This window comes from Aspergillus homomorphus (assembly GCF_003184865.1).
Source record: "Aspergillus homomorphus CBS 101889 unplaced genomic scaffold BO97scaffold_4, whole genome shotgun sequence".
Lineage (NCBI taxonomy): Eukaryota > Fungi > Ascomycota > Eurotiomycetes > Eurotiales > Aspergillaceae > Aspergillus > Aspergillus homomorphus.
This window is the reverse complement of record NW_020291890.1, coordinates 864,898-891,843: the sequence shown is the minus strand read 5'-3', so window position 1 is coordinate 891,843 and position 26,946 is coordinate 864,898. Positions and strand designations below refer to the sequence as shown.

The window sequence follows — 26,946 nt, the reverse complement described above, 5'->3', positions numbered from 1 at the left end:
TCCATGAATGAAGAGTGTTTTGATTTCCTCCATGTCATTGGATGGCTCGGGATTCTTCAGCAGGGGATCGGATCCACTCGGCTTAATCTTAGGGCGCCTTTGCCGGAGGACTAGCGAGGATAAATGAAATTAGACTACATCCATGTTACCAAATAGATCCTAAACACTACATCTGCAATACAATCACTTGTATAGTATTGATAAAGGAAGCTACCTACGCATTAGAGTACAATGGAGACTGTGTCCAATTCATAAGATCCACCCAACCAGTTCACATGAAATTCGTTGGGAAGCAGTCCGGGAGCAGGCAGATTCGATTGCTCCGGCTAGATAGATGACTTTGCTCCTCCCTCACTCAACACGCCAGAGTCGCTGAAAGCTGCATAATCAATAAAAGGAGATCGGGGGATAAATGGGGGCTATTTGTTCTACATATCGACAAGCCATCGCCGGCTTGGAACGGGAAAGGAAAACCAACCACCGTAAGAGGGATATCAGAAGTTAATGGACCTGGGCTTCGGCAAGCTCAGATCGAAACAATGAGTCTGAGAAAACACTCACGCGTCACCGTTAACAGGCGTCTGCTGGTAGTAACCAGCATAAGCATTGGCTTGGGGCGTGGGGACGACGACTTCCGCCGTCGCCGGGGCCACCGGGGTGGCTACCACAGGGGCTGGTGCTGCCACTTCAGCGGCCTGCATGTGCGACACGGACGCAGGCCCATGGACCTCCCGGTCTAGAGTCATATACTCCTTGGCAGCGTCCTTGGTGCCGCGTTCGAGCAGGTAGACCATGTACAGCTGCACAAGCTCCCTCACTGCCGGAGCCGGTAGGGAACTCTTGGTGCGGATTTCATCGACGACCTGCTTGATACGCTCGTATTGCACGGTTTCAGTCGAAGAACTGGTGGGCTGTTCAAGTTCGAAGTGGAGATAGCTCGTCCAGAAGGGGCGGCTATCCATGTAGTACTGCTGGTTCTTTTGATAGACCTGGCGGGCCTCTTCGGACGAACCCTTGATCTTCCACAGGAGCCGGGCCCATTCGGCAACAAGAGCTGCCTTTGTGGCTAGGTCACACTGTGGCGAGTCGAGCTGCGTCTTATATACTTCAATGGCAGCTTCCAGTCCGCCATGGCGACGCGACATGTTGGCCAAGGAGACTATCGTCTCAACGTGGTTGGGAAGGTGGATCAGGATGGCATCATGAATATCCTTAGCAACATCCACACGACCGCTCATCTCTTCGAAGTAGGCATATTGAAGACGCGTTGCCGGGTTTGCAATGGGCACGTACAAGCAGCTTGCACGTTGATAGATGATGCGCACTTCCTCCTCTTTGCCGGGCTGAGCGGCCATCCATCTAGCATAACGCTGCCAGAACTCATCGTAGTGTGCACATGTTACGAGACACCTCTCATACAAGAACTGGGTGCGAGCGTAAGATCCCTCGGATTCCTCAAAGTCCAGGTACTTCTTCCAGTTCAACAGCTGACCTTCATCCAGCTCGGTAACGTGGAAATACGGACGCTTGATCTCTGATTCATAAGTCCAACGCTTCGTGGTCTCGGTCTGAGTCTTGGAGAATACTTCGAGGTGGTGGCTGTCAACGCGCAGTCGCAAATCCCTCTCGATTTCAGCCTCTGCCTTTGCGCCAGGGGCAATCTGTCCAGCAGCTGCGTCGAGCTCGGCACGGAATTGCGATAGCGTCTCGGGCGCTGCCAATTCGGCCACAGGCCGAGTCTGCGCCAACTGCCTATACCGCTCAAAGTACCGAGCATACTGGTGCATGGGGATGTGGATGACTCGGCCCAAGATAGCGAAGATCTTGTCAACGGCCTCCACGCGTTCCTCAAACTCGATGTACTTATCCCAGAAGGGGTGTGCTAGGAAGTCTAGGCCGACACTGCTCGCGCCACGTTCGAAAAGCCTGCGCACAGAGGTAGAAAATGGTTAGCAAGCCATTACACGCTGACAGTCGAAGACCGATGGGGGGGGGAAGTGGGAGGATGCGGGGGGGAGGAAGGGAAGAGATGACAAGGATAGCAAACATGAGCATCAGATTTCCAATGCCTGCGGATTCAGGAAATTCGAACAACCAAGTGGTGAGAACTATGGATGGGAACGTCTGTTTTTTCCTCCATCTGCATCGAGCGCAGAGTAGGCGTCATCGAAACACAGCCGATGAGGTCCGTGCAGGGCAAGGTGGTTGTGACTTCAAATCAGATAATTCAAAACTTTTCTTTCAAAGGGAGGGAAGGGAGATGAAACAGCCTGAATAAGCCATGGGTGAGAAGTAAACTCCAGTTTTTCTTTTTGGAACCCGGGTAAAGGCGAAATCTCACCCATCATTGAGGGAACTGCTGGCAGCGGAGATTTGCACCACGCAGGTCCGGCACCATCAACAATGTCCGTGCTGCATTGATCATGGTTACGAGGGGCAAGGAAAGGAAAAGCAGCTCTAGTTATACTTACTCTCGAATCACGTCGGCATCGTGCGAAGTCTCTGCCTTGAAGGAGCAGTAGTTGGTCCACAGATCAACCGAGGGCGAGATGCTAGCAACACCACGCTCATAGACCTATTTTCGATCAGCGACCGCGCGACCAGCGAGCGACCTTTGAAGCAGGAGTTTTCCATACCATATCTGCAGCCTCGGTTCCGGTGATGGAGAATTCCAGATCGGCATACTTCTTCCAGTATCCGAACAGGAGAGGGAACTTGGCCAGGAAGCGATCGTAGATATTGCGCACGGTGGTGATGGCCTGGGGGTTGGAGTTGCGGTTGATGCCACCCTCCAAGGCCTCTGCGGCGCGAACGAGCTTCTCCCAGGTCTCGAAATTATCCGGGTCATCGAGCTAAGAGGAAAGCTTGCGTCAGCTCCAGATGCTGAAAAATTCTCCAAGAATCACAGAATGGCACCAGTACATACCAATTCAGTCTCGAGCTTCCTCAACTCCGCATTCTCCTCCTCGGAACCTCCATAATTGTAGTCCGCCATGATGGCAGTATGAGCGGGGGTGGCCGTGACGATTTGAGAGTTGGAGAAAGCCAAAAGTCCACGAGAGTAAGAAAGAGAAAGGGAGGGAGGAGATCAACAAGAGTAACAACAACAAGAGAGACAAGCGACGACAAGGGGCAAGAAAGGGTCTCAAAGCTGTGTGGAATCCCGCAAGGAGGGAGAAAGGCGAGGCGACGAGGAGTAGCGAAGACGGATGAACCTTGGATGGACCTTCACTAACACTAACTAACTTACGCTACCGGTACCCAGGTAACTCAGCCTCTTTTCGTTCTTCTCTCTGCACCAGCCACTACGGAAAGCCGCGCGGTGCATTTTCTGCCACACAATTCCGCCCAACTGAGCCTCCTTTCCTCAGAGGGACTAGCGCCACAGCCGTCGGGGTTTGAATGCAAAGCAATCAAAAGTTGTGCAAATCGGGAAAAGAGAGCAGATCTCCAGAAACTTGAGTCCGGTCCACCTCACCACGGTCTTTCTCTTTCCCATCTCTCTCCTTCCTTCTCCCCCCCAGGCCGACGGGACCAAAAAAGAAAACTTCACAAGAATGGCTACTCCCCAAGCCGGCAGTCTGGTGACCCAACTGCCCCTACGGCTCCGCAACTTCTTCGCACGCTATCCTCCGCACATCTATTCCGCAGCGGTTCGCCCTCCCCTCCCGACGCCCAATCTGCCAGCAGCAGCGGTGTCCGCGTCCGCGACCTCACCGGTGCAATCGAGCGCAGCGGCGACAGTAGCAGCGACGGCCGGGGCACCGACGACGATCCCCCCGAACACCAACCCCAAGACCACCGCAACAGAACCCAGCAGCAGCAGTAGCACACCGATCGCAGACGCCATCTTCGAGTCGTTGCCGTCACCGTACACGCCCAACCGCGACGCCAAGGGCTACAAGCCGGCGGATCGATCGGCGTCGAAGGCGCTGCTGTGGACGCCGGCGCGGCACGCGAACCCGTTCCTGCCGCGGAAGGTGTGGACGACCACGGGCAGGCGCTGGAGTGGGCCGAAGTTCGGGCTGCGGCGACAGGCGGAGCTGGTCAAACTGGCCAAGAAGCACGGCGTGGAGGAGCTACTGCCGCCGGGGCCCAAGTCCACCGAGTATAAGGCCTTGCGCCGCGCCGAGCAGGGCCTTGCCATCAAGGGTACCGGTGTCGGCCAGAAGGTCAAGGGTCACAAGTGGGAGCGCACCATGGAGACCCGTCTCGAGGTTCGCCGCAATGCCATGCTCGAGATGCCCGAGATGGTCCGCTTGTGGAAGCAGGTACGATTCTATTTCCCTTCCTTTCCCCCTTCATTCTTTTACTCCACCATCTGGATGGACGAATGGTGGGATGCGGTTCTGGTTCGGTGATGCAGATTGCTAACGCTTTTCTTATAGAGAGGTCATGGTCGTGGTTGGAAGCAGTGGCCCAAGCGCCGGCAATAAACGCTCGCGCTTTTCTCTCTCTGCTTTGGTCGGGTCGGGGGTGTTCGGGACTGCTCGATTCGCTCCGACCCGGGGATTTGTTTGGGATATATGGTTGAGTCATGTTTCATGGGAGGTCTTTCCAAAGGCCAGGACGGATCTATTCTCAGGTCCTACATGACCAATCACCCACTCGAGGTGAGGGTTGAGTGAACCTCATCGACACCGTCGTCATTGTCATCGTATCATCATGTTTCGGAACGGGAGTTATCAGTTTCTTAGGTACTGTACAAATAGTTACATTGTTTCTATACTATTAAGTCATGCATTTGAATGCCTATCACGTGTTCACTTCACTAGAGCTGAGTATCGACTCAACCCGGTATATCCGGTATCTGGTATCTGCCATCGCGCAAAAATCAAAGTCCTCAAACGCCATCCCAATCATGGCAAAAAAAAAAAAAAAAAAAAAAAGCTCACACGCAAAACTCCAAACAGAAATCCTCAGTCAAACCCAAACGACGGATCCACAACATCGCCAACCATCACCGTCCGAGACCCAGAGTCAGCGCCACCCGGAACCCCCATCGAAGCCAAACCCAGATGTCGTCCAAAGTAGATCTTGTTTCCTACCTTCCGCGTCTTCGCCAGCGTTGAATAGGGCTCGTCCCCACGGACACCGGTGTACTGATCCACGCATACCATCTGGCACCGCTGACAAGATCCCAGGACATTGAGCGGGAGGCGTTCGGGCCCAATGCGCACGCTCTGCCAGCGATCTTCGATGTAGGGGTTCTCGAAATGCGCTGGCTTGTGGGGATGCTCTGCGATCACGATGTTGGCGCGGAAGACGTCGGCGGCGACGGCTTTCTTGCTGTTGCTGTTGCTGCTGCTAGCGGTGTTGTTGTTACGCTTGATCGTCTCGTTTAGATGGTTGACGGATGAGCGTGAGATCAAGAGGATTGGACTCTCGTTGGAGAGGAGGATGGGATTCGGTGGTGCCGAGGTGTCTTGCGGGAAGGAGCCTGGCATCGTCGTCGACGACCTGAGAGGCGAGCTTCTGTTGGTGAGAGGGCCGGTGGAGGAAGCGCATCGCGTAGACGATTGTGGAGGGAAGCGCGCGAGGGTGCATGGCACACCGAGGAAGCTGGAGAAGAAGGAGGATACATCGTGGGAGGAATACGCCTGGACGATGACTTGGTCGCCACAGACGGTGGAGGGCTTGGAAGCGTTCTGGCATAGTGAGGTGGAGACGAGGTTCATATTCTCTCGACGGAGGGGGATTTCCAGAGTCTTGTGCTGCGCAGAGGAGACGTCTGCTCCACAGGTAATCCGCAGGACTCCAGCAGCGAGGTCGACGAACGGCCGGACAAGCGCCATGCGTGGATATCGCTTCTGGTTGAGTGCTGCGCCTGTTCCCTGGTGGATCAGGCACCATTCCCGATCCCATGCCAATCCCTCGGGGTGGATCTCCCAGCGTCGGCCGTCTGGCACTTTGAATGCGCCGCAGCTCTTGATAGGGTATACGGACAGACTCTCCACGTAGAACCCTGGCTGCTGAATGAGGGTATTCTCCGTTGGCGGTGCCAACGAACCCACATTGAGACTCTTCTCCACGTAGAACTCTTCCAGGAAAGCCATGAACGTGTTAATGTCACTCAGGCTGCTCATTGCACCGAGGCTGACTCTCAATATCCCAGTTGGCCGCCCATCCATGATATCATGATCGTCTCCGCAACGCAGCCCGTTCGAGAAATGCCGGAGCATGTCCGCACCGGTCCATTCAAGACTCGCCGCCGTGCCTCCAGGGTTACAAAGGGTTCCGGACCTGGTTTGAATGTTCTTGACACTCGCCAACCTCTCCACCTCCGACTTCCCAATCCACGCCCCCTGGCTACTCCGCAAATTGAAAGCCAAGATCGGCCCCTGCGAAGACGAATCACTAAAGTCCGCGCATGGCGATGAATAAACATGACAGACTCTCTCCCCATTGTAATGCCTTAAAGCAGTCATCCGATCATAGAGCTTCCTAGCCAGAAATCGCGTATGCGTTGAGACATTCCGCATCGAGCCAAAGAGACGAGCATGCGTCTCGAAGGCCAGATCCAGCGCGATGATGTTATGAAACGGCAGGGTCCCATCTTCCAGCCGTTCGTGTATCGAAGCCCGCTTTTTGGCATGCCACGACGTTTGGTGCGTGAGAACCATATCCACCGTCCCGCCCCCAAAGAACCTCCGCTTGTCGAAGACGTGTCCTGCACTCTTGCGGACGATCAAAGCCCCCAGGTCCGGAAACCCAAAGATCTTGTAAAAAGAAAGTACCGTGAAGTCCGGTGCAGTTGCAGCATCGCTCAAATCCAGGGGAGACGTGGATACCAACGAAGCGGCGTCGAGGAGGGTATAGACACTCCCGGAGGAAGAACGGCGGATATGCCCGCACCATTCGAGCGGGAGCCGACGACCGTTCATATTAGACTGCGCAGGGAACGCAAATAAGCGGTCACCCCCGCCCACGGGCCCAGAGTCTAACTCGGAGATCCAGCGCTCGACTTCTTCGTCGGCCATAAAGCACCGGCTTCCGAGGTCTGCGAGCTCACGAGCCCCGACCAGGCTTGTGTGCGCGTCCACATGGTACCCGTACCAGAACCCTTTTGGTGTTGCATCTCGGAGAGCATCGACAACCAATTTGATGGCTGCGGTGGCGTTAGCCACGAAGACAAGGTCGAATTCTTCTGGGTCGGCGGTAAAGAATCGAAGGGCTCGTAGTCGGGTGTCATCGATGCGCTGCGTAGATAGTTGGGATGGTGCGGAGAGCGAATGCGGGTTACCGTAGAGGTTGGAGGTGAGGTCGCGCGAGAAGGACTCAATCAGGGACTTTGCGTAGAGAGTAGTCCCAGCATGATCCAAATATGTTGTATCTAGACATCAATGTTAAGGGTTAGCGTCGTTTCTCTCGTGTTGGGTGGCTCCTGTAGTCGAACCTCTCAGCAAGGGGTATTCGCGTTCCCGAATGGCATCGATATCTTCGGAGTAGCCCCGGCAGTAATCAGATACAGCCTCCCTGATTTCATAGTCCACCATCTTGACCAATAGTCCTAGGCAATGTGAGCAGCATCAGAGCCCAAGAGCGGTCGTTACTTGGAAGCGCAGTCGCGCTGGAGTATAGTTGAGCTCTGGGGTGGCGAGCGGTGGTTCTCGCGCGCTCACACATCTAAAAGTCGGAAGGGTAGTCGAGCAGGGACTCTGGAAAGGGGGGGATTTCAGTGTATAATGAAGTAACAGATCAGGCTTATCAGGCTCTACACTTTGAGTGAGGTCGTATCAATTATTGAGAAAGACAGACTGGGGGTGTCAGGAACAATAACTTAAACTAATTGTTTAAAAAGGGCGCTGGGCCGATAAGGCTATTATCGGAGCTTACCGAACCCCAGCCCCAACAATTCGCCACGGAGTGATTAGCCTTCTCTCTGTGACACGAGCGTCAGAGAACTCCGTGTAACGTTTACAGAGACAGTGGGGGACTCAAACGGATATATAAGATTGGGTGGTGATGCTGGTGAGCCTAAAAGACCAATGTGTTAAGGCACCCAGACAGTTGGAGAAGTGAAGCTTCCCCCACTCCTGCGCTTGTTATCGAGCGCGGGGAGCGGCCAGATCCGATCATCCTGGCTTGCATCATGCTTCTTCCGGACTAGACAAGAGATTCGCCCGCTACATACTAAGCACACCGTAGTGACGGCGAATTACTTCAAAGAGTATAGCGTTCCTGTTTAGGTTAGCGTCTTTTGCTCTATACCTAGCTATCTGGTGCGTGGGTATAGGCTGACAGTATTAGGCTTTAACTCCAGCCTGGAGACAGTTTTTGCCTGCTCTAATCAATGACTGTTCGACCGATGGAGGTCCGGTCCTCCATTGCACGGAATGTCTCCTCAATCGCGCCAGGACCGGTTTGTCTTGCAAATCGTGCCGAGTGAGAGGTGGCCCGCCTCAATGAGCGGCATCACGTTCTGCACCGCATGTTGGAGCATGTGGGGTCGCTCCTGTATCCAGCGCACGACGTCGAGATACGTAGTTGTCGCTTGGTGATCCGAGTTGGTGAGCGTCAGGGCCCTGTTCGTGGTTGGAATCATCTGCCCGTACGGAGCGACACAGTCCCATGAGGCGCGTTGTATGTCACCATCAAGGTGGGGTGGTTAATCACCAAGTCCACTCCCCGGCCCTTGGTCTCCTTCAAAATGCCACCCTTGAAGTGAGCGTCCCCGGCTCTGGAAGATTCGGTCTTCGGACAATTTATAGGTATTCATCAGATACTGTTTCTTTGTGTCGTTGCTGACCGTGGCATAGATCTTCGCACACAGGTGGTGGGCCAGCTGTATTGCTGCTTGACCCGTGGCACCGGCAGCAGCATGAATCAGAACACCTTGACCACGGCGCAGGCGGCCAAGCTCCATTAGGATGTGCTAGGCAGTGCCGAACGCCCAGGGTAGACCTGCGGCGTGAGCCATGGAGATACCGTCGGGAATACGGCACAGAGTATTCTGGTTGGCCTGTACTTTGATGCCAAACCTGCCCAGACCGAAGCTAAGGACTCGGTTACCGGCTCGGAGGCTGCAGCGCGAACCTACCTGTAAGGTGGTCCCAGCACATTCAAGACCTAGCAGCCTGTGAGACGACTTGCCCAACACAGTCAAAATGTCGGGAAATGATACGCCAACTGCTGTCGTGGCGAGGAGGACCTCGTCTGCCTGCAATGCAGACGGACTCGCCTTATCAACCTCATCATTACCATTATCGGTCCAATGGAGAGATGCTAGGAGACCTGGTCTCCCCACCGTGAGCCAAAGGGGACCGCATGCACTCAACCGGCAGCTCTGCGACTGTTGGAGATGCGAGGCCCGATGCAGCTCCTCTGTTAGCGGGGTTGGTCACTCTAGGCCGGCAACGGTCGGACATTGAACCTGGAACGATTGTTGTGGATCGTAAGTTCACTGTGACATGAAATGCATTAGCTTCATTGACTAGTAGCTAACACTATGTACCTAGGGTTAGGTTCGGACAAACACAGCGAGGGGTCTGGGGGCTGGGCAGGCGCGGCGGAAGGATCAATACACTAAAATCTGACATTTCGAAGCGCGGGAAATCCTTTAGTACTTTTTCTGTTTTGGGTTTTGTTTTTGCTCTTCTTCTTTCTTTCTTTCTTTTTTTTTTTCTCTTTTTTTCCTTTTGCTCCTTCTTTCCTATGTTCCAGAGTGAATGAAATGTGCGGGGTAATTTGCCCTCTGTTATCGCTTGGTTGCTTCGACTTCATACATAAATGGAAGCACACGTCCCCCGGCGGGATTTGAACCCATCAATCATTAACACCCTCACTTCTTCTATCGTTTCGGTCATTCATCACTCTCACCATGACTACTTGGACTCCCTCCACTGACTTTGACCCGCGAACCCAGTTGGTCCCCAACATTGTGGATCATTATGCTAAGGTCAAGCCGGAGGCGATATATGCAGAATACCCAGTGAACCCCATGAGCTACGATGATGGGTACCGGCCGGTCACCTACAAAGCCCTTGCCAATGCGATCAATGGCGTTGCCAAGTGGCTGACCGAAACGCTGGGCCCTGGGAATGGGAAAGAGACCCTGGCCTATCTGGGTGGGAATGACCTGCGGTATCCAGCGTTGGTGTTGGGCGCAGTCAAGGCCGGATACTGTGTATGATAATCCGATCCGTCCTGCGAATCTATTCATTTCTTTTTTCAGTAGTGTCCAAGCTAACAGAAACTGGAACTTAAATTCAGATATTCCTGACTTCACCGCGCAACAGTGCAGTAGCTCACCAGTCGCTCTTCACCAAGCTTGAATGCACCACGTTGCTGGCGCCGTCGCCGCATCCTCCATTTATTGCGGGCATACAGGCGGCCCACCCTATCCTCAGGGTCGTCGATGCCCCAAGCACCAATGAACTTCTCACCACGGAATATCCCCCATTTCCCTATCTCAAAACATACCCCGAGGCCGCCCATGATCGACTCGCAATCTTGCACACTTCCGGGTCGACGGGGATCCCCAAGCCTATTATTTGGACCCATGAGGGCGCGGTAAAGCATATGCACATGCAGCGACTGGCAATCCCCGAGGGCTGTGAGGGCCAAGACCAATGGGGCTTTGGCAAGCGCGTGTATCTTTCCTTACCACCCTTTCATGCCGCAGGGCTGGGACACATCCTTTTTATTATGATGCCCGTCGACTGTACTCTTATTATACCTACCGCCGCCGGCCTACCCAGCGCCGCCGGTCTCGTGGCAGCCAGGAAACAGACTCCGTTTGACTGGGCGATCGCCGTGCCTTCAATTGTACAAGAACTGGCCCAGAATCCAGAGCTCTTGGACTACATCAGCCAGCATCTGGAGTACATGATGTACTGCGGTGGCGATCTCCCCCAGGTAATTGGAGACACAGTTGCGCGGAAACTGAAGATTGTGAACGGCTATGGCGCAACGGAGATGGGGATTCTAAACGTTATCCACAAGAAGAGTACCTGGGACCCGTTGACTGACTGGCGTTACCTGCATTTCCACCCGGAACTGGGTATGGAGTTTCGACACGTGTCCGGCAGCGAGTATGAGGCCGTGGTTGTGCGTACTCCAGCACGTGAAGGCCATCAGTTCCCCTTTCATATCTTCCCGGACCGCCAGGAATACCATACCAATGACCTGATGATACCTCATCCTACGAAGCCTGGTCTTTGGCGTCCATCCGCGCGTCTGGACGATGTTATTGTCTTCCTCAATGGCGAGAAGACCAACCCGGTTTCGATGGAGCAATACATTGTCTCTTCCAATCCTGGGGTTGTAACAGGGGCCCTGGTCGCTGGTACACAGCGCTTTCAAGCCTCGCTGCTGGTGGAGCTGGGCGGTGTAGATAAAGCGTTGAGTACGAGTGAGCGCGCTGCTTGGATTGAGAAGATCTGGCCTAGTATCCAGCAAGCCAATACTGAGTGCCCTGCTCACGCTCGTATTACAAAGAGTCAAATTCTCTTTACTACCCCAGACAAGCCTATGCTGCGGGCTGGGAAGGGTACTGTGCAGCGCGCGGGGACCTTGGCACTCTACGCTGCGGAGCTTGATGCTCTCTATAATGACGCTGAGCGCTTCACACAGCTGGATGGAGGCCAGATCGCTGGCCCCAGGAGCATGGATGATGCGGTTCAGGTCACGGCCTATATCCGGGATTCTATTCTTAGCATCACAGGCTGGAATGCAGAGCTGTCGGATGACAAGAACTGGCTTGAGATGGGCTTGGATTCCCTGCAAGCGATCACCTTGACGCGTGTGCTCAAGCAGGGTCTCAACCTCCCTACCTTGACGCCTAATCTTATCTACCTGCATCCCTCGGTCAGAGCACTTACCCAGGCCGTCCAGCAGCTGCATCATCAGGGTGAAAGGTCGAAGGAGCAGCAGCAGCAGGCCCTACTCCAGGAACGAGAGCAACTCCTGCAGGAGCTCACTGCTCAGATCGAGAAGCCAAATCCTGCTATTCGCGTGACTGCATCCCCTGCGTCACATACCGTGATCCTGACCGGCTCCACCGGCCAATTAGGAACCTATATCCTTTCCAGCCTTCTTCAGAGCCCCTCAATCAAGCATATCCACTGTCTAAACCGCAATGACCGCGCTCAGGACAAGCAAAGCGAACGCCTCGCAGCGTACGGACTGGCCGCGCTGTCGGAGCACGAATCGCACGTGAGCTTCCACAGTGCAGACCTCAGCCGAAGCGATCTGGGCCTCCAACACGAGATTCTCACTCAGCTGCAACAGACGGCCACCCTGGTTATCCACAACGCCTGGCCCGTCAACTTCAACCTGCCACTTGCCTCCTTCAAGCCCCACCTGCAGGGCGTCGTCAACCTCCTCAACTTTACCACCCGCAGCGTCCAGTGTCGACAGTTATTCCTCCTTTCCTCAGTGAGCTCCATCTTCGGCCACCGCACCGAGCAACCCAGCCCCATCCCAGAGACCGTCATCGAAACCACCACGCCAGCCCCAAACGGCTACGCCAACAGCAAGTACATCGCCGAGCACCTCCTCGCGCACGCAGCACATCAACAAGGCAAGAGAACCCCGCACTACACATTCGCCCGCATTGGCCAGGTCGCCGGCGCCGTCCGCGCCGCGGGCCGCTGGAACCCGACGGAATGGTTCCCCTGCCTCGTCCGCAGCGCCCGACACCTCCATGCCCTCCCCGATACCCTGGGGGACACGCTCGACCGCATCGACTGGGTGCCCGTGGACCTCCTGGCAGATATCCTCATCGACCTGGCGCTTCGCGGGGCTGAGAACAACCAGAATGCAGGAGTACAAGTCTTCCACCCCGTGAATCTCCACGCCCAGCCTTGGAATGCGATCCGCCCCGTCGTCGCCAAGGCCCTCGCCACCGACAAGGAAAGTATCGAGACTGTCCCGCTTCGCAAGTGGGTGCAGCTGGTCCGGCAGGACATGGAGACCGCGACAAACCGTGGGCAAGGGGTTGGCGAGGAGGACATGCAGGTCCGTCTAGAGCGGAACCCGGCCGCCAGGTTACTGGGATTCTTCGAGGGATTGCTAGCGACGACGTCTGAGGACACCACCATTCTCGAGACGGAACGGACGGCCGAGGTGAGTGAGAAGTTGCGTGCGGTCGATGGGGTGAAGGCCGAGTGGCTGGAGAAGTGGATGGCGGAGTGGTTGTTGAACTAGAGGAACAGGGATTTCATCTCGTTTATCTGCTTCATATTGGTACAACTGTTTGAAAAAGATGCGTGAAGCAACGAGCCCCTGGGATGTCCATCCTTCATGTCTTCTCTAAGTGGTGTAAACAAGCCGCGGCTCATACTCAGATCCGATTCGGAGAGTGAGGTAGTTGCAAAAGCCGGCACAGAAGGGGCGAAGAGCATTTCGATACCCACTTAAGCGCTGTACTCCAATTTCTTCTTGACCTTCTGGGCCTGGACCACGGATTTTGTGGTACACAAGCCTGAACTTGGTCTCGGCTAAGTACACAGTTGAGTCTTGTGCCTGCGAAGACGACCAGCTCGGTCATCTCGTGCTCCTGAGGTCGGGACTGGGATAAAGGAAGCCCTCGAACCAACCCCCACTGATTTCACCAGGCACTGTACCGTTGTAGTATCTATTCAGAGCTAGCTCACCTTAGAAATAGGGCACTATTGAACAAGTGTAGAGTGAGAACGTACAGTCATGGCTTTCCCGCCGTCACCCAGACTTACTCCGTAGTCTTGCCAAAAGTGGAGGCCTCGTGATCGATGTTCTTGGGGATTGATTATTGTAAAGAAATTGGAACCTAATACTTTGCCACGAAGCTTATCCGGCACTATAGCGTAATGTACGGTGGGTGGAAACCATCCCAAAGAAGCCATTCGACACAATAGAATATTAGTCACAATCAATAGCATGTACAGGTCAGCTGCGATGGAGCAGAAATCAGGTCATATCTCGTATAAAAGAAGCATAATCAAATATATGCCCCAACAAATAAAAACAAGACCCCCGAATAGCAGCGTAAAAAGAACAAAAAAACAGTGGTTCATATCTCATCAACGCGTGAACATAGTATCTTCGTGAGCTTGTCCCTTTTACTTCATTTGTGTATCGTAAATCCTCCAATCAATCATTAACCAGATTCCATCCCATCATAGTCCATAAAGTCATAAAGGAAAGAACAGTAGTTCTAGACCGCATACTGGTGTCGGCTTCGCGAGCTGCTATGGCGCCGATGGCCGCGTCGACTGCTGTGACTCCGCCGACGAACTGTCGTCTCTTTGACAACCACATCCGGCCGGCGGTAGATCATCACCGCCAGGATCGCCGTCCAGAAGAAGAGAACAACCTCGATAATCCCCAGTGCGAAGCAAGCCTTGAGCATCGCGCAGGTTTTGTTGATGTGGAACGACAGCGGGTTGTCGGAGCTATAGCCGTAGTACCCGAAGGGACCAAGCGAAATGTACACCGAGCCTCCATTCCAGTGAGCACAATCGGCATTGGTGATGAACCGCAGCTCGTAGACCCCGGCGATAAAGGCGCCGAAGAAGAGGAGATCCACGAAGGCGACGAACAATGCCGAACGCCGGGTGGTCGAGATGCGAATCATGGTATCAATACACCAGAATGCGGCAATGACGCTGACGATGAAGATGACCAAGATGTAGGCCGGGGTGATCATGTTTGCATTAAGATAGCCGTTGACAAAATAGGCCTAGCAGTGGATGTCAGTTGCAATGCTTAGAATAAGGTTCTGGATGTGGAATGTGCCTACCATCATTCCGATGATCGGAATCAACAGAATAAGCTCTAGGAGCCGATTGAGGATGAAGAAGAGACTACCAATCATCTTGCCTGCTATTCGCACAATGCGACTGAGTTTGGTTGGACAGCTGTTGGTATGGTTGCAAGCGCAGGTCTATCAATGTTCACGATGGCTGAATTGTCAGATGGATTGGACTGGTGGACAGCTACAACGTCATCATACAAACAACGAAGATTGATAACGAGATGCCGGCTGAGAGTGCGATGGAAGGGGACGATAGGAATGGAAACGAGACCGAAGCCGGAACAAGGCGCGACCAGGCTCTGACGTTGCGCCGGACAACGTCTAGTGCAGGGTAGGTAAATGGCAAGGGAGAGTGAAGAATCGGTTAGGTGCCGATCTAGATGTAGCCCGACTCAAAAGCACGAGAGAGAACCCACACCGAGAGGAGAGGGAAGCAAGGGTACATACAGATGATGCATCCAAGACAGACAGAGAACTCAGCAGGAGGAAGACTGCGGAAGAAAAGAAAACAATGGGCCGAAGAGAGGGAGGATATGCAAGTCAAGAGGGTCAAGAGGAGGCTGGGCGACTCACACTGCGGGGTGGCTGGGAGGATAAAATCCCATCATGAATCGTGCAACCTTTTCTCCCACACCCGGGCGGCTCGCTGCGTCTCACCGTTCTCCCGAGTGGAGTTCCACAGCCTGACTATGATGGCATTGAAGGGTGACTCTTCCAATCAGCAATACGGAGTACATTGTGGAAAGAAGCATACTTTTCTGTTTGTCCGCGAGCATGGCATTGTTTACGCTTACTTTACTTTAGTGTTGTTTATTGCCGGGGTCACGGATGATAATCAGCGGGCGGTCGGTCGGTTTGGTGGGGCCTCCACGAGGGAAATTGAAGGAGAAAAAGCCTGGAGGGAAAGTCTAGAGCCAGCCAGTCATGGTTCCAAGTTGATCATCAGGAACACCAAGCGTCAACATAGTGAACATATTGTACACGTTGTATGTACAGTACAGTACACCCTGCCAAAACTATGATCCCGCCTGCGGTTTCATCGCCAATCCACTCCATCAAACCTTCAAGACAGCCTGCCGTTTATTGACCGGTTCGTTTGCTGATGAAAGATACCCCGAAATTGCTCTTTTCCCGCCTGGTCAATACATTGGCATGTCACCACCACTCGTCACAGTGCCCCCCACCCATCCGAGAAAAAAAAGAAAAATAATCAAAGATAATCATCACAGTCATAGCCCAAGATTTTACATGCAAGTGAACTGGTATATGTTCTAGAAATGGCAACAAATTGAACACACTCCCCTCATGTAGATGCGACCGGAGTAACCCGCCTGCGGTCTCATACTTCCCGCGCATGCATCTCAGTCAGATCCCGGCCACGATCGAGTTGAGCGGTCATCACTCGCGTAGGTGCATGCAGAGCTGTGGCCTCGGGTGGCCGTTGCGAGCCATACGTCGTGTCAACCTCGTATTGTGGGAGAGATCCGCCCAGCCCTGGATTCCGTGCTCGAGTGTACCCGGACTGCATCTCATAACCGTCCGCGTGAACGTCTTCGCTGGACGAGGACCAATTCCCATCTTCGTCCTGTGATCGACGAGTGTACCTGTTCGTTGCGTAGGGATTGGACGCTGGGAGATACGTCGCGCCGTTGTGTTCATCGACCAGGGCCTTCGATTGACTGTCTTCGGTCGGGTGACGAAGCGCTACAGTGCTGTCTTCAAACCTCATCTGGTTCAATGGGTTGGATGGAGGTAGCGGTTCCGTGCCCCAGCTCCGGATGGGGTGTGCACGCCCCTTCTTCCACGGTTGCGAGAGAGGCGGGAAATACTGGTGATACGAAATGACGGCACAAATGATTCCAAGAAGCGATCCCGTGATGACGTCGAAAGGGTGATGTCTCGCATCCATGATCCGACTCACCGCAACAAGGGTAGCTCCAAGGCTGGGGGTCATAACCAATAGTGCTTTCCAGACCTCCCCTTTGTTGTCCATGATGTGCAGCTTGCCGCTCATCCAGAGCGTCAGATAGAACAATCCGGCAAAGGACGCTGTTACGATAAATAGTGTCAGGTATCAATTTCATCATGGGGGGCAGCATAGGGACATCCTTACAGCTACTGTGGCCTATAATTGTAAGTCAGCATAAGATCAGTGTCTGAAGTGGTGGAGGTGCTGTCGAACCTGATGGCCATGAACGGAACCCGTCTTTGATTAGCGCATGCTCACCAGTACAGATAGTAGAGTTAGACAAGCCCGGTATGGCATCCTGGCTTCCGGCGCGAGGCTGGCATCGATCAATGAAATCGGGTCGAGGCTTGCCGCAGGCGTTCTTCAATGCTTGCGTAATGACGAACGTCAGGCCCTGAGAGAGCAAAAGTCCCAAAATACCACAATTGAGCTCCCATAATCGGTCCTTCCACCGATACGGGCCCGACAATTTCCGTTTTCCGGATACCGGATCCTGCGGTTTGTTGTGAGAGAAGAGCCCATCGATGAAGAGGGTATAGATGACGATGATGACCAAGGGCGCTACTCCGGAGATACAAAGAGCTTCCTGTATCGTGATGCGCTCGTGAACAGCATAAGGATACTGGATGGAAATATTTCGCAGCGAGAAGTGTTGGTGGTAGGGTTCAATGGAGTCGAGAGCATAGAACCCTGCGATACAGGCGCTAGTGCGATGTCATGTTAGCATGGCTCCCTGGTAATCATTTCACGACGTGGACGAACACGAGAATAAGGTAGTCAGCGATATATCTGTACCAGAGGGCAGCAGTTAGTGACTTTTCGATTATCTCAGATAAGCAGCGTAGACCCACGAAAGCACGACCCGTGGCCTCAGGCGCTGCTTAGAGAAAAGCAGCTTGTTCGGAAGGCGGTCCATCCTAATGACTTTACCACCAAGCACAATACTACAAAAACCAAAATGATGAAAATGATGACAAGATCAAAGCTCTGTCCAGCGAGTGTATGTTGTTGAGATCACGTTTGATATCCGATCATCTAACAAGCTGGCCGCTGGGTAGGGAAACCGAGCACGTGAGGGGAATGGGTTTAGGTTGCCGCGATTCGAAACCAGTCGACAAAGGAAGAGGAAGGAACAGGCAAATGAAAGAATGGAAAACCCAGATGCTGTCCAAAATCGTCGATTGACAAAGAGAGGGGGTATTTTGACAGAAGAAAAAAGAAAGAGGTCAGGAAGTCTGAACAACGTTTTTGCAGGCCCGCGGGGGCGCGAACTTAAATGGTTGGCATTGCCGCACGATCAGCGTGAATGAAGCCTTGGTACAGTATCAACTTTACGGGCCCCGGGTATAAATAGTCGGGGGTGAAGATGGCCCGAGAAGTGGTTTGACCGCCCGGGCGAGACGCGGCCAATGGAACTAACAGCCTCCACCCCCGCAATGTCTGACAAGCCCAGCCGCTCAGCCACTTCTGCACTTCCCACGCCATAGGGCTGTTCAAAACAACTCCATCCTTCTTTACTACTGAGGAATTGTAACCGTCCGAGTGAGAATCGGGCGACAACCACTACCTATACCTAGACTAGTGCTTCGTCTCCGGCGGGAAACCCATGTCAAAAATGCCAACCCCGAAATGATGCTGCCTAAAGTCTTAGGTACCGTATTCTTCCTGCAAGTCTCCACTCGGTGACCACTGCAACTGAGTGACAAGCCCAGAATGACACAGCAGATCCATCAATTCTCAAGAACGAAAGACCCAAAGAACATTCCATTATAGGATTATAGTACACTACCACTCAAGAGATTACTTCAATCGACAACAAGAGTAGCCACTCAACCAGAGAGCTCTTTTAACCGTCTTACTCTCAGTCTGAGCTCTGATGGGTCCAGAGCTCAAGGGCCAAAAATATTATCTCGCCAAGACTAGAAGGGAATATTCAATATAAAGTAGAAACAGGAAATAATGGGCCCATGATTCATGTTCGCGTGCCACCGGTCACGGGAAATGCGTTTAGCAAACGGTGATAAAAAGGCCAAGACTATAAGTTCCGGTTAGCTGAAGGTCTTTCTGTGGGCGGCAATCAGGATTTACTCACGGAGATGGATTGTAGTCCTCGAAAAAGTTGAGGTAGGTATTACCAGTTGCCTTCATTTCGTACGCCACGGCTTGGCCAGCTGGGCACGAGAAAGAGGCAACCAGGTAGGAGTTGCCCGGTGAAAGGGTGAACTCGCCATAGTCCTGTTTGACCGACGGAGCGTTGTTGTAGGTGGTCTTCAGGTTAGCAGCAGAGGACAGCTGTGTGAAGTCAACCTTGCCATCACCGCTGAAGGTGTAGTCAGAGGTCTCGAGGTCTTCCTTATTCGGGAACAGGAAGACAAGGCTACAAGTTTTGCCAGAGTCGGAGGACGGAATATCAAAGTTATAAATGGTCGAGACGGTGGACGAAACAGTACCGAAGAGCTGGGAGCCGTAGGCGGTATCGGGGGTGGTAGAGTTAACAGGAACAATCAGATGAGGGTACTCATAATCGCCCGACAAGTCAGTTGGACAGCTGGCTGCGCCTGACCGAGTAGCAGAGGCTGCTGGCTGAGTGCTGCTGGCGGCTCCAGTTCCCTTGGAAGCGGATGGAGTACCCGAGGGAGCAGGTTGAGTTCCCGCAGGTTGGGTTACGCCTGGCTGACCAGGTTGGGTGCCAGCAGGCTGAGTTCCGGCAGGTTGAGTTCCGGCAGGTTGAGTACCGGCGGGCTGGGTGCCGGCAGGCTGGTTACCACCGGGTTGCGTACCTGCGGGAAGTGTACCTGCAGGTGTAGTAGCAGTAGCAGGGGGTTGGGTTCCAGCAGGCCTTGTGCCACCGGGCTGCGTTCCAGCGGGTTGAGTGCCTGCAGGCTGGGTGCCGGCGGACTGAGTGCCAGCCGGTTGAGTTCCTGCGGGCTGCGTTCCAGCGGGTTGAGTGCCAGCCGGTTGAGTACCAGCGGGTTGCGTTCCAGCGGGCTGAGTACCAACGGACTGCGTTCCGACAGGCGGAATGCCACCTGGCTGACCAGGTTGAGTCCCTGCAGGTTGAGTCCCTGCGGGTTGTGTGCCGGCGGGCTGTGTGCCAGCGGGCTGAGTATCAGCTGGTTGAGTTCCTGCGGGCTGCGTTCCAGCGGGTTGAGTGCCAGCCGGTTGAGTTCCTGTGGGCTGCGTTCCAACCGGTTGAGTGCCAGCCGGTTGAGTGCCAGCCGGTTGAGTACCAGCAGGTTGCGTTCCAGCGGGTTGCGTTCCAGCGGGTTGCGTTCCAGCGGGTTGCGTTCCAGCGGGTTGCGTTCCAGCGGGCTGAGTACCAACGGACTGCGTTCCGACAGGCGGAATGCCACCTGGCTGACCAGGCTGAGTGCCTGCAGGTTGAGTGCCTGCGGGCTGCGTTCCAGCAGGCTGAGTACCGACGGGCTGCGTTCCGACAGGCGGAATGCCACCTGGCTGACCAGGCTGTGTTCCAGCTGGTTGGGTTCCTGCGGGCTGCGTTTCAGCGGGCTGAGTACCGGCGGGTTGAGTTACACCTGGTTGACCGGGTTGAGTACCAGCAGGTTGAGTTCCGGCAGGTTGGGTGCCTTGAGGAACACCTGGACTGCTAGATCCAGGCATCGGAAGAGGTACCGGAACACCAGGTGTCCCTGTGCCGCAATTGGCTTGAATCACGGTGGTCGTGATGGTGACTGTCTGAGCTGAGGCACAACCAGCGCCGGGCACAGGTGCGCTGGAGATAGGACCGCCGGGGACATTGGAAGATTGACCCGGAACCGAACCTGGCACGGGAGCACTTGAGACAGGACCGCCGGGGATGTAAGAAGATTGACCGGGAAGAACTGAGCCAGGTGCGCCGGGCTGGGGCACCTGGACTGAGGAAACTGCCGGGACTGAGCCAGACGCGCCAGCACTAGCGCCAGCACCAGTACCACCACCAGTGCCAGTGCCAGAACCAGAGCCTGAGCAAGAATCGGCGGCTAATGTGATGCTTGAGCATCCAGTCACCGCGGAGCTCTGGGTGGTATAAATGTTCAACTCGCCATTGTCACCCGTTTGGCATGCAACAAAATTAGAGCTGCCCTGGTATTGCAGCTGACCACCGGACGAGATAGAGAAGCCAGACTGAGGTTTGGACCCCAAATCACACTGGAACTGGGTGACAGAGCCTGTCAACGTACGACTGGTTAGCATGCTTTCGTCTCCTAGCGGTATTCAAGCTCACAAGGAAGGCTTACTTGTCACGATACATCCACGTCCACTGCTATCGGTGATGGCACCGTTCGAATCGATACAGAACGAGCTTGCAGGTAGACCACCACCGAGGCGGTTCTGACCATCACCAAGCTGGCCCACAGTGCCAGATGCGGCGCCGGAAGCAGTCAGGTGAAAGCAGCACGAGTCTGCGCGGCTAACGAGACCATTTGCTCCGGCAGCGAAAGCTGCGAGAGTCGAGAAATGCTTCATCCTTGGCACTAGCGAGCTTGAGGCAGCAGCTAGGATAAAGAATGAACTGGGCGGCTTCCAGTATGGGAAAATTGTAGTGACAGGAACTTAAAACTGACATCCAGGGCATGTGCAATCTTTATAAGACGTAGTGGGTACAATCAGGCACGTCATGGAGTCCGCCCAAACACAACAAACAGGTCCCAGAAAGTACGATCGAGTACCTCCACATGTAGATCGGATAAATAGAAACATACTGCGGCCATTTGCGCTACATCTGCGCGGTCGAAGGGACCATGGGGCCAACAAAGGGCCACCATGGACCCAGCCAGACATGGCCGATGAGTGAATAGACAGGCAGCGGGTTGGTTGGTCGACAGACTGGGGCCTGGACACTCCCTAGGTCGGTAAGAGCACTATAATGGACGTCATAAGGTTTTTTGAGCATTGTGGAGGTAGGTAGCTGCGAGTGGTTCTTGTCCTGGGAGGAGACAGTAGAGTAGAATGGCAAGTCATATCAGTGGCCGAGACCTTTCAGGGCATCTTTCCTTCGGTGGAGCCAGCCCCATCGAGTAGTGCCTTTGGATCGGCCAGATACCCTGACCTGGTCAATGACTTCCCGTTTGATTGCGGTCTGGTGGCAATACAACATACCATCCACGGTTCTGTCCGCCATTCAGCGACCCATAGCGGGTTTCATACTTGCCTCAGACAAGGAACCGGACGTTGGGGTTCCCAGGAACCCGTTGCTTCTATTCATATTCATCCACCCGGGTGGGAACTGACAAGCCCCAATCACAATGCATATCGTGCAAAATGTGTACGCATACACTGCAGGCACAAGGTACAATAGGCGCATGAACAAGCCTGCCGGAAGTGGCAGAACTGGGGCCCTCGAAGAAAGCCATGTGGTAAGTGAATAACGGGAATGTCGAATGCTTCATCTCCAAAGAGGTACCTTGCGTCATTCCTTCCGTATAAGGGCGGCGTTTGAGATGCCTTCTTCCACCAAATGGGGTGTGGAGTTGAGAGAAAGGGTGGGCTGCCTAGATGCGTTACTCAGCAATTCGGCTGGACAGGAGGAGTTTCCGTCAGCGGCACAAAATAGTATCGCATAGTCAATGAATTGACTGCGGGAATTGAAAGGAACTGCATGTCATTATGGAATAATCGAATATGATTTGAAGTATCAGAATTCCGAAATTGGAGGGAGGGAAGTGATGTGGATGAAGTGGATGGATGGAATGGATGGAATAGATGGAATGGATCGGGGAGGAGAGGAGTTGAGTTTGTTTCATCTGAAACAAACAGGAAAGCCAAGTGACGGAGACACCGGGACTTGCGAGCGGGAAGCCCACTTCTTTGAAAAGGGGTGCGAAAGGGGACGCAGCCAGTCACAGCCACAGTAGTCATGGATCAATCATTTCCCCGCCATGTTCGGTGGACCATGACGAAACCCGCAGCCAACAGCATTGCTTCTTTTTTGATGGAGATGTGCACGGCATTCATCATCATCATCATTACCACCGGTACTATTATTATTATTCTCTCAATTGCTCCGTCTAATGATTATCGCTCCCGATACGATCGCTAAGAATCCAGCCGCCCTTGGGATCCCATTCCCCTCTCAACCTTTCAAGAAATTGCTCTGTCGATCGGACTGGCCACGTCATTCAAGTTGTGGGTGAGCAACGTGTCTGTGTGTGCTTTACAGGGTCAACCGATGAGACTACGGCATTGGGTCATTATACAAACCGAATCAGGTTGACACCCAGTGCGGGCAAGTGAAAGCACTTGTCAAGTAAAGCTGTTTTCTTTCACTAGAGCCGACGCAGATTATAGGCCGCATGCATAAAGCAGAAGAGCATTAATTTCTCAAGTGCACAGGCCATACAGCCAGCCCTGCGCGATTGAGCTCCATAAGCGCTGCCTTAATTCTTAACGTTGGGTTTTATAGCTCGAACTCTCCATCTAAGTACCTATTTTTCATGGTCCTGCAGTAAGTTGTAGGCCATTACCCATCTCATCTTCTACTTGTATATGAAAGTATTTTCCACCAAAATAGATTGCCAGACGTAACAGAATTCTCACATGCTCCATCTAGCCTATAGTGCAAGTAAGTATGGTTCCTGCCCCCGCTCGGGAATCGAGACACCTAACCTTGAACCTACACACGGAATTGGCAGCCCATGCAATCCAATTGGATAGCCCAAGAAGTCTTTTACACTTCTAGCAGTCAGGTTTCACTTATTGATTTGTTTTTATAAGAAAAATCCCCAGGTGAACCTACAGTAGCAATCAATAGAATTCAGCCCCCGCACAGCGATGGTTACGTATGCTTTTGCAGTCCTCCCGACCACTCCCCCCTCTCCATCTCACAAATCACCCCACGCAGCTATCGAGGGAAATGGGTCATTTTCCCAGGAATCCCTGCTAGAAGCTCTTCTAGGCTGGGTTCCCGATCATTCTAGCCCTGGAATGACTGAGACTGGACCCACTAACTACTCAGGACATTCGAAAGCCGGACGAAACAGTGAAGCTCCCTTCAACCTCCCACCAACCCTCGCCAGGCAACTCGACCGATCCACATTTTCGGACTCAGAGAAAGCCGGCTGCATTAAGACGGTACATCAGATGGTACTAAGTACATGGGCATCCATCATTAATCGGCCGATTTCCTCCTCCCAGTGGACCGTGGGCAAACAGAACCCTGACAGTTCTTCCCCTCATGCAAAAGCTGTCAAATGCAGGTACTGGAGAAGGAGGTCTGGCCATACTCTAAACTTCCGCTTTTGTCTCATATGCAGAATTGGGGGAGAAATATATTGAATAATATGCCTGTACTGTCAACAAGCCGACTTGTCTCACCTTGGTCCAATTGCCAAGGGCTCCAGGCTTGCCAGAAGCAAGTTGTCTCGTGCTGATCAACATGTATTGGCAATTGGCCGTACCTGCCATGAAAGACAATGGAGTATCAGTCCTTTTCTCGATTGGACGGAACAATAGGCGGGGTGGCCTCAGGCCCATGGAAAAACCATAATGGGTACTGACGTCGATGTCAGTTGCAGATCACTGCCACGTCCTTCAGCTGCCAATCGCTCCGATTTTCCCGCAGCACTCGTAGGAAACTAGACTGCTGGAAGTGGTACGTAAGCGTTTATCCGCATTGAATGCAGAATAATTTTGTTCTCCTTCGCTGGTAACAGATTTTGTTCATAAGGTTGTGGTTGCCGATTCGGAAATCTATTGCTGGATTGGAAAGATTTTCACAGGCAAACCATATGTGTTTGCTTGAGATCTTCTTCCAAGAAAACGAATGTGTGTCTTTCATCCGCAAACTCAGACCGGGCAATAAACATCGTCTGAACCCTCTTCCTACGTTCGTCCAGGAAAGTTTCATGGTGTTGAATCATGACCCGCGCTGATGCTGCAGATGAAGTAGCATTTTCTACGTAGATGGCACCTCGCAAACCTGGGTATGAGATGATAGATGGCATGTTGAGGGTGAAACGTAACCGTAAAACCATCTTTCACTGTCTGTAAGTACTCGTTGAAGTCCAATACATCCAGTAACGGAAATGCAGTCAGAGAGCCCTTGTTCCTTGATCTTGGATGTTCAGCACTGTGAGCATACCACGGGTTATAGTATGTTCAGTGAGAAGGCTGAAGTCCGGTGACTACGCGTTGCAGAGGCATTTCTGATGTGCGGTACAATATTGACATGAATTGGCTATATTTCCGGTGTCCATGTGTTGTATATAGTGGGTATCTGGTTGCATTCGAGGTCCCTAGACCCATTACCTCATGCGCGCGGCTTTGAACTTACTCACGCGTCTGGGAGCCTCTTCTGTCTCCAGAGGGACGATTTCGGGCTCTTCGTCAACAAATCCGCCCGTCTCCTTGATCATGCGGTTCCGGATCTGGTAGAACTCAGTAGCGATCTCCTTCCGGTGCAGCTGTTCATCAAGCTCGTCTGGTTCCGGTGCCACAGCTGAAGTTTGAGAAACATCACGTTCAACGAGTGTGTCTGCCAGGATTTTGCCTTCTGGACCTCTGGGTGCGGGGTCATTCTCAACGATATCTGAGATTGGCTGGGAGAAAGGTTTGGGCTCCGCTGGCCTTGCAGGAAAGAGAGGCAGCGAGGATGGCGCGGGAGAGGGGGTGGCAGTCTTGCGCAGAGAAGAGCGAAGTTCGACGGGCCGGGAAGGGCCGGAAGTTGAAGTCTCTGACGCAGTGGCTGGTTTGACTGTACTGTCCTCCGTTTTCCGAGCGGTCCTGAACCGAGAGACTTTCTTCGGTGCATCTTTTGCTACTGGCTCCTTTACAACAGGCTCTGTGCGTTCGACGACAGAGTCTGCAAGAACAGGTACACTCGACTCGCGAACTGGAACAGCTTTCTTCCCCTGGGTGGGAGGTTTGGAAGCCGGCGCAATGTCAAGGTCGTCAGCGAAGGCGACCTTCTTCTTCGGCTTTTTCTCGGATACCGATTCATTGCCGGGCTCGGCAGTCTTCTCAACGCGGACCACACTAGGCTGCTCCAGCTCTGCCCTCACATCGGTTGGAAGAGAGTCAGTATTCTTGCCGATGTTCCAGAGTCCTCGCGCGTTTAACTTGGCCTCCAACTCGCGCATTTCGCGGTGATAGTCCTCATCGAGAACACGTCCCTTGGTTCTTCCATATTCGTCCTCCTCTTCGTCTTCGTCGTCGTATGGGTAGTCATCGTAGTCTCCGTCGACGGATACGTCGCTTGCATCCTCATCGAGTTCCAGCTCGGCCACAACCGCTCCAACTTCGTTTAAGCTATACTGTAACATTTCGCGCCGTAACTGGGAATCCTCTGGCGATTCTTCGATACAAGCCGCAAGACGCTGATACTCCAGAAGTCCGGCTGCATCCATGGCGGGAGGCTTGTGGTCGTTCTTAAGAGTAGTCGTTTCTGGCTCTTCCTCCGCTTTGGTAGTCGGAGGGTTTACCTCCTCCACCTCGACTGCAGTGGGGGTTTCATCCGTTGCAGATGTTTCCGTAGGAGGTACAACTGGTTGCGATGAGTTCTCCAGCGCCGTAACCACATTCGCAATGTCCGGTATATCCTTTACACCAGCCTTCTGTAAGACATTCAACAACTCGGGTGCTTGGCTGCCAGGGGTATTTGTTCGACTCGAGATAACATCGCCGTTCTCGTCAAGTTCTTCGAAAATCTCAGTCATCGGGAACTCGGCCGTGGCTTCGCTCGGTAGTTGCTCCTGGGTGTCCAACGCATAGAGTTCGTTTTCGGCGGCGCGTAGTCTCTTCTCCATAGTCTCAACATTCTGTTTCACATAGTCGATGCGTCGGGTGATCAGGCTGATCACTTGTCCTTTGGTGCGCGTCACGCCTTCTTTCTCGCCCATTATGACTTTCAGTTCATCCTCATTGACAAATGATCCGCCAAGGCTGCGGCTTGCACGGAGGAAGTCGTCGGTGTTTGCATCTTCGGCTAAGTCATTTATTTCCTCCTTGAGGCCATCGTACTCTGCCTCCCATGTCCGCCAGTGGTAGAGGGAGTCCTGGAGTTTCAAGATGTTGCCTTCAAGTTCGAGCCGCTGGCGCTCGAGCTCGTGTAACTTGCTATCGGGAACGCCCATAGTTGTAGTCATCTATGCTTAAGCCTAGAAGAAATGTACAGGAAATGACGGTTAAGGCCTGCGAGACAAGGCGATGTAAGGTTCAACCGAATAGGAAAATGTGTGTGTTCATGAAGGTCTAAAGACCGGAGAGGGAAAAAGGAACGGAGGCGGCGGCAAAGAAAAAAAGT

General features: G+C 53.4%; 11 protein-coding genes across 11 annotated transcripts; 3 read left to right on the top strand and 8 right to left on the bottom strand.

Moving 5' to 3' along the window:
- Window positions 1-201: 201 nt before the first annotated feature.
- Window positions 202-3,194, bottom strand: BO97DRAFT_403208 (putative mRNA splicing protein (Prp39)). The gene is made up of 4 exons (XM_025694683.1): window positions 2,927-3,194; window positions 2,637-2,852; window positions 2,472-2,575; window positions 202-1,926 (listed from the first exon to the last, which is right to left on the bottom strand). The coding sequence occupies exons 1-4, from the start codon at window positions 2,993-2,995 to the stop codon at window positions 558-560; spliced, it is 1,758 nt and encodes a 585-aa protein (XP_025555191.1). The 5' UTR covers window positions 2,996-3,194; the 3' UTR covers window positions 202-557.
- A 243-nt stretch (window positions 3,195-3,437) lies between these two features.
- On the top strand, window positions 3,438-4,742 carry BO97DRAFT_440611 (mitochondrial 54S ribosomal protein mL59). The gene is made up of 2 exons (XM_025698096.1): window positions 3,438-4,271; window positions 4,389-4,742. The coding sequence occupies exons 1-2, from the start codon at window positions 3,558-3,560 to the stop codon at window positions 4,434-4,436; spliced, it is 762 nt and encodes a 253-aa protein (XP_025555190.1). The 5' UTR covers window positions 3,438-3,557; the 3' UTR covers window positions 4,437-4,742.
- A 57-nt stretch (window positions 4,743-4,799) lies between these two features.
- Window positions 4,800-7,988, bottom strand: hxB (putative molybdenum cofactor sulfurase protein (HxB)). Its single transcript, XM_025699265.1, has 2 exons — window positions 7,397-7,988; window positions 4,800-7,333 (listed from the first exon to the last, which is right to left on the bottom strand). The coding sequence occupies exons 1-2, from the start codon at window positions 7,494-7,496 to the stop codon at window positions 4,920-4,922; spliced, it is 2,514 nt and encodes an 837-aa protein (XP_025555189.1). The 5' UTR covers window positions 7,497-7,988; the 3' UTR covers window positions 4,800-4,919.
- A 356-nt stretch (window positions 7,989-8,344) lies between these two features.
- Window positions 8,345-8,866, bottom strand: BO97DRAFT_421275 (uncharacterized protein; the record flags this gene model as incomplete). Its single annotated transcript, XM_025696708.1, has 3 exons — window positions 8,345-8,493; window positions 8,556-8,694; window positions 8,750-8,866. The coding sequence occupies 3 exons, from the start codon at window positions 8,864-8,866 to the stop codon at window positions 8,345-8,347; spliced, it is 405 nt and encodes a 134-aa protein (XP_025555188.1).
- A 954-nt stretch (window positions 8,867-9,820) lies between these two features.
- On the top strand, window positions 9,821-13,149 carry BO97DRAFT_383990 (acetyl-CoA synthetase-like protein; the record flags this gene model as incomplete). The annotated part of the gene is made up of 2 exons (XM_025693398.1): window positions 9,821-10,126; window positions 10,213-13,149. 2 exons carry the CDS (start codon window positions 9,821-9,823, stop codon window positions 13,147-13,149), a joined length of 3,243 nt encoding a protein of 1,080 aa, XP_025555187.1.
- A 68-nt stretch (window positions 13,150-13,217) lies between these two features.
- On the bottom strand, window positions 13,218-13,612 carry BO97DRAFT_179537 (uncharacterized protein). Its single transcript, XM_025690371.1, has one exon. The coding sequence runs from the start codon at window positions 13,490-13,492 to the stop codon at window positions 13,286-13,288; it is 207 nt and encodes a 68-aa protein (XP_025555186.1). The 5' UTR covers window positions 13,493-13,612; the 3' UTR covers window positions 13,218-13,285.
- A 252-nt stretch (window positions 13,613-13,864) lies between these two features.
- On the bottom strand, window positions 13,865-15,289 carry BO97DRAFT_383985 (uncharacterized protein). The gene is made up of 2 exons (XM_025693397.1): window positions 14,723-15,289; window positions 13,865-14,662 (listed from the first exon to the last, which is right to left on the bottom strand). Exons 1-2 carry the CDS (start codon window positions 14,795-14,797, stop codon window positions 14,138-14,140), a joined length of 600 nt encoding a protein of 199 aa, XP_025555185.1. The 5' UTR covers window positions 14,798-15,289; the 3' UTR covers window positions 13,865-14,137.
- On the top strand, window positions 14,992-15,925 carry BO97DRAFT_179411 (uncharacterized protein). Its single transcript, XM_025690370.1, has one exon. The coding sequence runs from the start codon at window positions 15,187-15,189 to the stop codon at window positions 15,757-15,759; it is 573 nt and encodes a 190-aa protein (XP_025555184.1). The 5' UTR covers window positions 14,992-15,186; the 3' UTR covers window positions 15,760-15,925.
- BO97DRAFT_383982 (phosphatase PAP2 family protein) lies at window positions 15,681-18,012 on the bottom strand. Its single transcript, XM_025693396.1, has 5 exons — window positions 17,558-18,012; window positions 17,469-17,495; window positions 16,920-17,410; window positions 16,851-16,862; window positions 15,681-16,786 (listed from the first exon to the last, which is right to left on the bottom strand). The coding sequence occupies exons 1-5, from the start codon at window positions 17,620-17,622 to the stop codon at window positions 16,077-16,079; spliced, it is 1,305 nt and encodes a 434-aa protein (XP_025555183.1). The 5' UTR covers window positions 17,623-18,012; the 3' UTR covers window positions 15,681-16,076.
- A 782-nt stretch (window positions 18,013-18,794) lies between these two features.
- Window positions 18,795-21,173, bottom strand: BO97DRAFT_411296 (putative GPI anchored cell wall protein; the record flags this gene model as incomplete). Its single annotated transcript, XM_025696173.1, has 2 exons — window positions 18,795-20,875; window positions 20,945-21,173. The coding sequence occupies 2 exons, from the start codon at window positions 21,171-21,173 to the stop codon at window positions 18,795-18,797; spliced, it is 2,310 nt and encodes a 769-aa protein (XP_025555182.1).
- A 3,687-nt stretch (window positions 21,174-24,860) lies between these two features.
- BO97DRAFT_403203 (prefoldin-like protein) lies at window positions 24,861-26,887 on the bottom strand. The gene has a single exon (XM_025694682.1). It carries the CDS (start codon window positions 26,774-26,776, stop codon window positions 24,950-24,952), a length of 1,827 nt encoding a protein of 608 aa, XP_025555181.1. The 5' UTR covers window positions 26,777-26,887; the 3' UTR covers window positions 24,861-24,949.
- Window positions 26,888-26,946: the final 59 nt, after the last annotated feature.

Excerpts from the sequence above, each read along its gene's own strand:
- BO97DRAFT_179411 (XM_025690370.1), top strand. The coding sequence starts at position 15,187 with ATGATGCATCCAAGACAGACAGAGAACTCAGCAGGAGGAAGACTGCGG.
- BO97DRAFT_383985 (XM_025693397.1), bottom strand. The coding sequence starts at position 14,797 with ATGATTGGTAGTCTCTTCTTCATCCTCAATCGGCTCCTAGAGCTTATT. Across the intron at positions 14,663-14,722 it reads TTCCGATCATCGGAATGATG|GCCTATTTTGTCAACGGCTA; the intron begins GTAGGCACATTC and ends ATCCACTGCTAG.
- BO97DRAFT_383982 (XM_025693396.1), bottom strand. The coding sequence starts at position 17,622 with ATGGACCGCCTTCCGAACAAGCTGCTTTTCTCTAAGCAGCGCCTGAGG. Across the intron at positions 17,496-17,557 it reads AGGCCACGGGTCGTGCTTTC|ATATATCGCTGACTACCTTA; the intron begins GTGGGTCTACGC and ends CCTCTGGTACAG. Across the intron at positions 17,411-17,468 it reads GCTGACTACCTTATTCTCGT|CGCCTGTATCGCAGGGTTCT; the intron begins GTTCGTCCACGT and ends ACATCGCACTAG.
- BO97DRAFT_440611 (XM_025698096.1), top strand. The coding sequence starts at position 3,558 with ATGGCTACTCCCCAAGCCGGCAGTCTGGTGACCCAACTGCCCCTACGG. Across the intron at positions 4,272-4,388 it reads TGGTCCGCTTGTGGAAGCAG|AGAGGTCATGGTCGTGGTTG; the intron begins GTACGATTCTAT and ends CTTTTCTTATAG.
- hxB (XM_025699265.1), bottom strand. The coding sequence starts at position 7,496 with ATGGTGGACTATGAAATCAGGGAGGCTGTATCTGATTACTGCCGGGGC. Across the intron at positions 7,334-7,396 it reads CGAATACCCCTTGCTGAGAG|ATACAACATATTTGGATCAT; the intron begins GTTCGACTACAG and ends ATTGATGTCTAG.
- BO97DRAFT_179537 (XM_025690371.1), bottom strand. The coding sequence starts at position 13,492 with ATGACCGAGCTGGTCGTCTTCGCAGGCACAAGACTCAACTGTGTACTT.
- BO97DRAFT_403203 (XM_025694682.1), bottom strand. The coding sequence starts at position 26,776 with ATGGGCGTTCCCGATAGCAAGTTACACGAGCTCGAGCGCCAGCGGCTC.
- BO97DRAFT_403208 (XM_025694683.1), bottom strand. The coding sequence starts at position 2,995 with ATGGCGGACTACAATTATGGAGGTTCCGAGGAGGAGAATGCGGAGTTG. Across the intron at positions 2,576-2,636 it reads GAACCGAGGCTGCAGATATG|GTCTATGAGCGTGGTGTTGC; the intron begins GTATGGAAAACT and ends GATCGAAAATAG. Across the intron at positions 1,927-2,471 it reads GATGCCGACGTGATTCGAGA|GCTTTTCGAACGTGGCGCGA; the intron begins GTAAGTATAACT and ends CTCTGTGCGCAG.